The following is a 10,293-nucleotide window of genomic DNA, read 5'->3' on the forward strand; positions in this document are numbered from 1 at the left end:
GGAGTGGGCTGGTTTGAGTCCCTGCTATATTTTCTACGAAAAAGGACTCTACCACCAGTCACACTAATTGGACAGCTGACCTTTTTTTGGTTGGAAGTTGCTCACTCAGCAGTTGGCTACATTGTCCCAACACTCATAATAAGCTGAATGGATGGCTGCACTCTGCTGACTTCAATATAAAAAAGACGGCAAAAATAACCCTATGTGTAACATTCAAGACATATACAGAGCTGCTTGAAAGTATGTGAACCTTTTAAGCTGTTTGGAATTGTATTTAGTTTAACCATTATTATTTATTTATTAATAAAATGTATCAATTATATTATATTTATCAATACCAGTATTTTTTATATTACATAACAGGTGTGTGTTTATAAATTCAAATAAAACAAAATTACAGAAATCAATCTTGTAGTCAAAAGGCTAAAATATAGAAATGATTTGCCAACTTTTGTATGTGCAAAAGTTAGTGAACCCTTGGCTTCATGCTTAAATCGAGTAGGTAAACACAATCAGGTGGGACAAATTGAGTGATGAAATGGACCAATGTAATGAGAGATCTTTAGGGAAGAAATTGGGCAGCACTAGATAAGACAGAGATTAAACCAGGTCAGTTTAGGCTGACCAAAGTGAACCCATACAGGTCAGACATGCCAAGAGGAAAGGACATCTCAGAGGATCTCAGGAAGAGAGTTGTGATGTTGCACAGATCACATTTCTGCCAGTAGTTTGCAGTAGAGTTACATTGTAACTACGTTGTAGGATATAGGCTAATAAACAGATAGCTACATCAAAAAGTATCTCTGTTTGTAGGCCATGCCCAGGAATATTTTCTTGATTTGTTGAGAGACTATTAAGTTTAACTCAGCGCTCAGTGTAAATGCTTCTCTCTTTCTGATTGAAAATAATAAGTTTATCTGGAAAAAGAATGTTTTCAAAGAGGCCACCAGATGTCACTCTTCCCACTTACATAGGCCTATAGCCCTAGCCCAGTGCTTCTCAAATGGTGGGGCGCCGTGAGTTGTCAGGGGGGGCGCGGGCTGCCTTGATTTCCAACTGACAAAAAAAAAAGTGCTAGCGAGCAAGATGTGTGCTTGTGTATGGTCATATTCGCGCGAAGGGCCGCGATTTGCAGTAAATAAATGTCCACATGTGTCTCCAAGTGTCTCTGTAGGCTATTTAAAAAGAAATCAAGCAAGTAGACTATAACATTAATGAATTATTGGTTATCGCATCATAGAAGGCCTATTGGCCTATTTAACTATGTCTACAGTTAAAAATAAATTGGAATGAAATGCAAACCTCAGTGAATCATTTGCTCTTGTTTCTCTGTCCTGAGATTCACACAGACAGCTTTGAATTTTTTTTGCTGCAGAAGTTCTAAGCTAATTTTTGTTGTCTAATTTGATAATAAGGTGATTGTATGCAGAATGCTCGTGCCAGAAACTCATACAGTGGTTTTGTACAGATAAATAAATAAATATTAGCAGGTTGTCAATAGTATTTCAATTTAGGGGGGGGGGGGGGGGGGGCGAAAAAATGTCGGTCCCCTAGGGGGGGCATGACAGAAAATAATTGAGAACCACTGCCCGAGCCATATGCTGCTGTTGGCTACAGTATTTATAGAAAGATTTCAGATGACAAAGAACTATGAAATAGCCTATAGGCTCTCAAAGACCACAACAAGAAGACGCGGGGAAAAGTCTTTAGATTAGTGTAGGCCTACAACCTCTCGACAAACGGAAGCCATAATAAAAACGGCAGCCATAACCTGTTAATTCAACTCATGATAGCCTACAATTCAACTGAGTTCTTCTCTTTCTGTCAACACCAATAACTACAAATCCCATAGCATAGAGTTATGGACGCCCACCCTATTTCAGCGATGATTTTAGCCTCTGTCCAATAATAATTTCTACTTTTTTGATTGATGTGCAAGCCAAGAGCTGCCATTGGTTTCTATGTTGTTTCCAGGAAGTGAACGCCACAACTACCTCCCACATGTGAGCTCCATCTACAGCAGCACCACGCGCAGCGTGTGGAGGAGAGAAACCGGTCGGGAAGGCAACGTCACGTCATTCCTCGGACCACCGATTCGACGTAGCGAAGAGGACAAACAGCGGAGCGGAGCGGCGTTGTCCGAGGCAGGTACCGGTACCATTGCCGAAATATGTTCAACGTTTAAAAATCTGCCTGTTGGTATCAAGGAGAGCAGGGGGAAAGTAGGTCGTATTAGATAAGAACAGGGTGGACTCTAGGGCCTGGCAGACTGAAGGCCTTGTTTTTCTCCGCGCACTGTAGTGACAGTGGCAGCCCGGGCATAGTCTGTCCCTCGCGGTCAGTCCAGCCGCCTGTACGAGTCAGGTGCCTTAACGGACACCGCGCGCCACTTGTTCGGGGAGGTACTTGGTCCAGCTAGTTAGGGCGAATATAATGTCAGCCCAATGACACAACGAATAACGGTCAGTCTGATTACCAGCCGGTTTACTACATGTGTTTTACTCATATATTTGTCTTTTCAGGTGCTGAAGCGACTACAGCAGAAAGATGGCGGACGACCCCAGCGCGGCGGACAGGAACGTGGAGATATGGAAAATCAAGAAGCTGATCAAAAGTTTGGAGGCTGCCCGTGGGTAAGGGATCGATCTGAGCTGTGTAACGACGCTGTGGCCGTGTCCATTGTAACGGAGTTTATGGCTTCAGGTGATGTGAACGTTGACCGCCGCAACAGCTGGAGAAGTAGGGCCGAATTTGGGAGTGGTTAGCTTAGCATAGATAAATTAGCTTGCCGTTACTTTTGCCGCTAGCTTGGTAATCGCTAGGACGCTAACGGCGGTCGCATTCAGCCTGTCTGGAGGTTGAAAGCATTGTGTAAAATTGGAGGGATGTGCGTTTTGATTGGTCTACGTGTATATATTTAGGTTGACATTGTGGTGAATGTTGAATTAAGTCCTACGAAGGATAAAGCTAGTAACGCTAATGTTAGCTGTGTTGCTAATGAGAACCGCTGATAGACGTCATATTTGGAAAGAGGCCGCCATGGGTGCCTTTAACAAAAAGCACGTTGAATATTAAGGAAGGCCGGGTAGCTCTAGTTGCGATAGATTAATTCCACAACTCAGCCTGACGTTTCCATTGCCTTTATGTACATGTACATAATTATGCCGGTCAGAGCTTTTTTTAATTCCACCCAAGAGTCAAGAAAGTCGGTTACCTCATGGCAACCGAGCTGCTCAACTTGCTACTAAATGGTTAGATGACAATAGTCCTTGTGGCCTTATTGAAGTGACTAGGTGACATGTTCAGTGTAGGTGTTGCTACACTGGTTTGTAGCTTTGCGACAGCTCGCTGGCTATTGCTGTGCTTTGCTCCACCGACTGCCATGTCACACCCAGACACAGTTGACCATTTTCCCTATATTCATACCACTGCTGCTACGTGTGTGTGTGGTGTATGCCTGTACTGGCATGCTTTGTCTTTTGATACGTGCTGAATAGAGAGACAGTGTGTAGTTAGTGGGGCTCAAACTAAGTCCTCGGCTTCAAGGGCAGAGGTTGTGTACTGTGTTACTGAAAAGCCCACCTGGTTTTTCCCCTTTAACTTTGCAGCCCTTATCAAGGTAATATTTTCCACCGGGAGGTTGTTTGTTTACTGAATGAGAAGAGAGTAAGGCTGAGTAATAAGTCAATCTAGTAAACGAACAGTTCCCAATAATCAAAAGTTTATTATGTTAAGCATTTATAACGCCTATCGTGTCGGTCAGTTTGGCATTGACATCAATTACATTATCTTGGTGTGTTGCCGGTCACACTCTGTTTATCTTGCTTGAGCAGGTTTTTGTTTTCATAACGTTACCTTACTATAGTAAAGAGCAAATGTTTTCACTGCTTAGATAACCATAACATCTTGTCTTTATGCCTACCTGGTATTGTAAGCATTTATATTTAATCGTCTCTCTCTCTCTCTCTCTCAATAGTAATGGCACCAGTATGATCTCGCTGATCATCCCACCCAAGGACCAGATATCAAGAGTGGCCAAAATGTTGGCTGATGAGTTCGGCACTGCTTCCAACATCAAGAGTCGAGTCAACAGGCTCTCTGTACTCGGGGCCATCACTTCTGTACAGCAAAGACTAAAACTCTACAATAAGGGTACGTCTTACGATAAAAACTTGTGCAAAACCTTGCCCACTTTCATGTGGGATTTTGTTATAAGGGGCAGCTGCACCCTATGACGTGCAAACAAATGACATGCGAAAGAGAAGGTGTGTGTGGATGTGTGAGACGGGCGAACGGACGCGCAACTAATGAGCGGGGGTGGGGGGGGGGGGCTGCATCGTTAGTTCAGGCGTGCGGTTTTCGTGTGTTTGTTGACAGTGAACTCCATTTTTATAATGAACAGGTTTTCAGTTACAGCAGATCTATATTGAATTTAAAACAGATTTCCTAAATATTTCTCGCCATGTAGATTTGTATTTTATTATGCTAACTTCTTATTTTTACATTTGACTAGAAAGATGTATGTTGCATGTCCTTGCATCTTGTGACCATCTAGTAATAGTGTAGAGGTTAATATTTAACTGGCAAAATGTGTGGCGCTTACACACACTATTTAATTGCAATGTAGGTAACATTTGGCATGGGAGCAGGGTGTTTGTTACCCATCAGTTCAGGGTAATTTTATGCAATCCATCATAATAGAAAAAAATTCCAGGCTTAAAGGCCTACTTCACCGGTTGGAATATGAAGGTGTATTGAACTGGGAGATCCTATTTAGTATAAATGTGCAAATTTTTTTTTAAATCGGATCATCTTAGCCTGAGAAAAGGCAGAAAGAGTGTTTTATGGTCTCACTGTCTAACCCTACAGTTTCCTTCTTGTGACATCACAGTAAGGGTTGGATTAACAGAACAGCTGGGCCAAGGGAAGACTGAGGGAAGAAAAACCTCATTCATTATATTATAATAGTTATTTTATAATGATAAAACGCTGGTTCCGTATGGGTGAAGTATTCCTTTAACACGTTTGATGTTTTGTCACAAAGTCGTGGCCTTAGAGAACCTAGACAGCAACATGTGCAGTGACATATTTTAGAAAACTATGATGAAACTAATAGATTGTTTATGCATCTGGACAAAGCCTGATATTTGTCTAATGACATCTGACATTTTTTCTCTTTTCAGTGCCACCCAATGGTTTGGTGGTGTACTGTGGCACCATCGTGACAGAGGAAGGCAAAGAGAAGAAAGTCAATATCGACTTTGAGCCTTTTAAGCCAATCAACACCTCCCTGTACCTCTGCGACAACAAGTTCCATACCGAGGTGAGCACTTTTACATGGTTTCTGAAAATGTTGTGTCTGTAGAGGATATTGTTCTTTTAGAGAAGATTCTTAAGACCTAAACCTCTCGTTGGGTATCTATATTGCACTTGCTTACCGTCACGTTCTTATCATCTCTCTCATTTACCACAGGCATTAACAGCCCTGCTCTCTGACGACAGTAAGTTTGGCTTCATTGTCATCGACGGTAGTGGGGCGCTGTTTGGCACACTGCAGGGCAACACCAGGGAGGTGTTACACAAGTTCACTGTGGACCTACCCAAGAAGCACGGTACTGACTTTGATGTGTTCAACTACACGGCATCATTTAGTAATTTGTTAAATATGTAAATTTATGATCGTGTCTTTCATCTCTCTCTCAGGCAGAGGAGGTCAGTCGGCTCTGCGTTTTGCTCGTCTCAGAATGGAAAAGAGACACAACTATGTAAGGAAAGTGGCTGAGACGGCTGTCCAGCTCTTTGTTTCCAACGACAAAGTTAACGTTGCAGGAATGGTCCTAGCTGGCTCTGCCGACTTCAAGACCGAGCTCAGCCAGTCTGACATGTTTGACCCGGTAAGTCTGTGTCTGTTTGTTCTTGTAAAATGCAGTGCCAGTTAAGTACTTACTATGTAATACATCTATAATGAATTATTTCTGAATGTCAACAATTCAGAAAGTAGACGACTTCCATTTAGAATCCTAGTTTAAGTTCTTAAACAAAACACTTTGTCACAGTGAAGAATGGATACCAAAAAATATTGTAAATGCACAAAACACATGACAAACAAATACAAAATTAAATCAACTAAGCTTTTTACTCAAACCACAATCATCGACAAAAAAAATTATTTACAACCTTAATATTGTTATTTAAAAAAACATACACATTACATGTAAAATAGTTAGAAATAGATGCATGTTATGAAGACCCGTGTAAAAATTTGGAGGAAAAACAACAAAGCAGTTTGAAAATGATCTGCATATCCCTGACTTTATTGGGAGCTTAGGTCTTCCCTTCCCACCTTTTGAAGAGAGTTTTTCACAGATGCTACAGGACTAGTTGGAACTACATTTTCAATGTGTCTTTTGTTGACAGCCTTTGATGTTTTTCCCATGTAAGGCACTTTGGTGAAAAGTTGCAGAATTTAGTTTGCCACGTTGGGGAGGGAAAAAGTTCAAAGCTCTTCATATTAAGCATGTCTCTTTTATATTTGTACATTGTGTTTAACCTACGTGAGTGTATTTGTTTCTCTACAGAGGTTACAGAACAAGGTCTTGAAGCTGGTGGACATCTCCTACGGTGGAGAGAATGGTTTCAACCAGGCTATTGAGCTCTCGGCAGAGGTCCTCTCTAATGTCAAGTTCATCCAGGAGAAGAAGCTCATAGGTGAGTCATCCCTTGTGACACACTGGAAGTAAAATAGTTTTTTTTCTTTGGTGTCTTGAGTAACGGCCAAAAATGTTTGTTGTGATGGATTATTTTTTTTCTAATGGTTGTCCCTCTCTACAGGACGGTACTTTGATGAGATCAGCCAGGACACGGGGAAGTACTGTTTCGGTGTGGAGGACACACTCAAAGCCCTGGAGATGGGAGCAGTGGAGATCCTCATAGTCTACGAAAACTTAGACACCATGCGTTACATTCTTCATCTGCATGGGGCCGAGGCTATCGGATTGGAGAACGGTACACATCCCACAAATTTCACATTTGACTGCTGCTGAGAAATGAGCAGTGAATAATTATGTAATTGCGCTATAATCCCCATGCCTCTTCTTTTTGTTTATTTTTGTAGATGAGAAGACTTTGTACCTAACGCCAGAGCAGGAGAAAGACAAGTCTCACTTTACAGACAAGGAGGTGAGTACAACATAGAAAGGGCATCCCTTTGATTTATGTTCAAAAACTTTTCCCATGATGCCATGTGTTCCTGACACTCCTGACTTGTGTTTTTCTAGACGGGGCAGGAGCATGAGCTGATCGAGAGCATGCCACTGCTGGAGTGGTTTGCAAACAGCTACAAGAAATTTGGTGCCACACTGGAGATAGTCACGGACAAGAGCCAGGAAGGGTCCCAGTTTGTCAAGGGCTTCGGAGGCATCGGGGGTGAGGACCCTGTTAATTTACGTTAGGGTTTTTGGCCCCTGAAGTTATGTAAATGTTCGAATGAAGTCAGGAAAATGGAAGATATGTGTATATTCTCCCTGTGGCATAGTACCTCCATTTAGCTAAGAATAGGCAGGTTCTCCCCGCCATGTTTCCTCAGGTTTAAACCTTGCTGAAATTCCCATGTCCTAAATAGTAAGGAAGCCTTACAAAGCAAGCCTCCATTATCTGTCTCATAACAGCTTTGGAGCAATCAAAGCAAGAGCATATTTTCCCGGAAATGTGTTGTATGACACAACCTACAAGCTGCTCTTCCTTCATTAATATTATGCTGAAGTCAACGACAATTAAGACATCGATAGCCATGGCTGCATGATAGCAAGAATGTCAAAGACTAATAATAAACCATTGGCTTAACTCCATGAACCAACAACTAAAAACTATACATAGAAGTTTAGGGCTCTGACAAATTCTAATGAAAGGATGCCATTCAGACTACTTTTAGTGACTTAAAAAACTAACTAGAGTAAAGTAATAGACTCCTACACTTTTAACTACACTACTTGAGTTTTGGCACTTTGCTTTTAATTTTGATACAGTAGAGGGGACACACTGTTCAGTTCTCTGGGACACATGGTGGATAGGGAGGTAAAGAAATTAGGCTTAAGGGGGCGCCCTTAGCTCAGTTGGTAGGGCGTCCCCCCATGGGCCTCGGCCAGCAGCGGACCCGGGTTCGATTCCAGCCCGCGTCACTCCCTTCTCTGCCCCATTTCAACTCTGTCTCTACACTATCAATAAAGCATAAAAATGCCAAAAAAAAAAAATATCTTAAAAAATAAAATAAAAAATGAGGCTCAGTGAAGGCAAAATAAAAGCTCCCTGAATTCTGAAGGATACCATACTTTGGAAATGGAGGCACTAGAAATTCCCTTTGACAAATTGCCCAGGTGTTATGCAGAATGTTCTGCAGAACTATTGTAGAATTGTTGAGGGTCAGAAATATAAAGCTGGTGAAAGATAGACTCATTATTTAATGACGGTTAAAACAAAACAAAAAAGGTTTCCTATACATCTAAAAGTTTAATTTATCAAGTTTAAGCAGGTAGTACCAAAAAAGATTTTAGGAATACCTGCTTTTTAGAGAAATGCTCCCACCTCACAGCTAATGTAGATTAGTTTTTCCTAATGCAAATTCCTCAGCCGTCACAAACCCCTTTTGTTAATGCATCCTCTTTGTGTTCCTCAGGTATCTTGCGGTACAGGGTGGATTTCCAAGGCATGGAGTACCAAGGAGAGGACGATGAGTTCTTTGATTTGGATGACTACTAGGTAGTCGGGGACTGATTTTGTGAGAAAAAAAGAAAAGCAAAAGGAATGAAGGAAGAAAGAAGGAAAGAAAAAATGCCACCTCTCTTGCAGCAAGTGAGAGGTGCAACCGTGTTGACCATATATATATGACAGACACACCTTCCAATTTACCTGTCGCATACACAAACTTGCACATACATTTCATCTGTATACAAGACAGATACAAGTACGTCACACAGGCTGAAGAGGAGTGCGATTTTCTTTCATCCAGAGGGAGAAAGCCCTTCCTGAATAAATCCCTGCCTTAGAGTGCTGGTTCCTTCCCCTAGTTGGATTGGACTCGACTCATTTTTGTTATTTTTTTCTTTCTCCTCCCCTCCATTTTGAATGAACACAACAGCAAGTTCCCAGATTCCTCGCTGCCCCTAACCTGGTCTTAAAAAGACCATTGGACTCACTCCTCACATATAGAAAATATATTTTCCTTCCTTGGCCTCATCATGTCCCTTCCCTCCCTCCCTCTCTCTTCTCCCTTCTATGCTTTCTCTTTTCTCTTTTTTTTTTTTTTTTTTTTTTTTTTTTTTGCATTTCATTTTTTTACTGGTAACTGCTGCTGTTGTATTTTATGAGAGTGGGGGATTTTTTTTACCTGGGTTTCTGTAGAGAAAGGGGGACAAAGTATTAAATTTGAACTGCTGAAAACCATTGCTACCTCCTCATCTGCTGTGGTCTCAATCCTGTGCTGTGTCTGTCCTGTTCCTGGAAAGGCTGACATTTTCTCCGACTTCACATGAATTATATTTTGATTCAGTTGTCTACTTGGCTCTTCGGATGTACCTCCTCTTGTGGAATTTTAATTGATTTTAAATATAAAAAAAAAATATATGAATTGGATATAGATATTCATTAGTGTCCCCCTTGATATAAGATGATGTCTTCTGATAAAATTAAATTAAATGGTAAAATGTTCACAAATTTGAATCCCAATTATAAGATTCCACTTGTGACACATTTGAATGCATTTGTAAATTAATGTGACAGCTGCAGGTATTTAGAAATTCTTTCAAAAACTGAATTTGTCAATGCAATCCTGCAGATACAATTTTAAATGTAAAACATTTGTCATTTAGAAAATAAGACTTGACATTTGTTTGTAATACAAGGGTTGGTTTTCATTCATAGTCCACTGTGAGGAAATTAGGAGCAACTAACTACCAAGGTAACTGTAAATACAAATCCATTCTTTATCAAATACAATCACTTTGATTCACAAGATAGCTGTGGGAGTTAACCTGAAATAAGGAGCTTGTTTTGACAAATCTCAAAGTAGCAACTTGAGTGTTAAGGAAGTAAACAAAACATCTTGCAAGACTATAAATAATGTCCTCTGAATATAGCATAACATATCTGAGGATGGGAATAATTCAACAATATTCCCTCGATTGACTGTCAACATCACTTCTTTATTGCCTGCGGGGTTCACATGAGTGCATCAGCAAAGGTAAACTAAGGTTAAAGATGACATAAACTGCAGTTGTGCCAGGTGCAGATTTCTGAATG

At 40.9% G+C, this 10,293-nt stretch overlaps 1 protein-coding gene across 2 annotated transcripts; it reads left to right on the plus strand.

Moving 5' to 3' along the window:
• Window positions 1–2,011: 2,011 nt before the first annotated feature.
• LOC307256136 (eukaryotic peptide chain release factor subunit 1) lies at window positions 2,012–9,061 on the plus strand. 2 transcript variants are annotated; one of them, XM_080035017.1, is made up of 11 exons: window positions 2,012–2,144; window positions 2,523–2,633; window positions 3,977–4,152; window positions 5,184–5,323; window positions 5,474–5,612; window positions 5,704–5,894; window positions 6,579–6,708; window positions 6,832–7,005; window positions 7,115–7,179; window positions 7,278–7,425; window positions 8,672–9,061. In XM_080035017.1, exons 2-11 carry the CDS (start codon window positions 2,548–2,550, stop codon window positions 8,752–8,754), a joined length of 1,332 nt encoding a protein of 443 aa, XP_079891143.1. In that variant the 5' UTR covers window positions 2,012–2,144; window positions 2,523–2,547; the 3' UTR covers window positions 8,755–9,061. The 2 variants fall into 2 exon arrangements, with proteins under 2 accessions (XP_079891143.1, XP_079891144.1); XM_080035018.1 differs by having other exon boundaries at window positions 2,013–2,148.
• The last annotated feature ends 1,232 nt before the right edge of the window (window positions 9,062–10,293 follow it).

This window comes from Ammodytes marinus (genome assembly GCF_949987685.1).
Source record: "Ammodytes marinus genome assembly, chromosome: 10".
Lineage (NCBI taxonomy): Eukaryota > Metazoa > Chordata > Actinopteri > Uranoscopiformes > Ammodytidae > Ammodytes > Ammodytes marinus.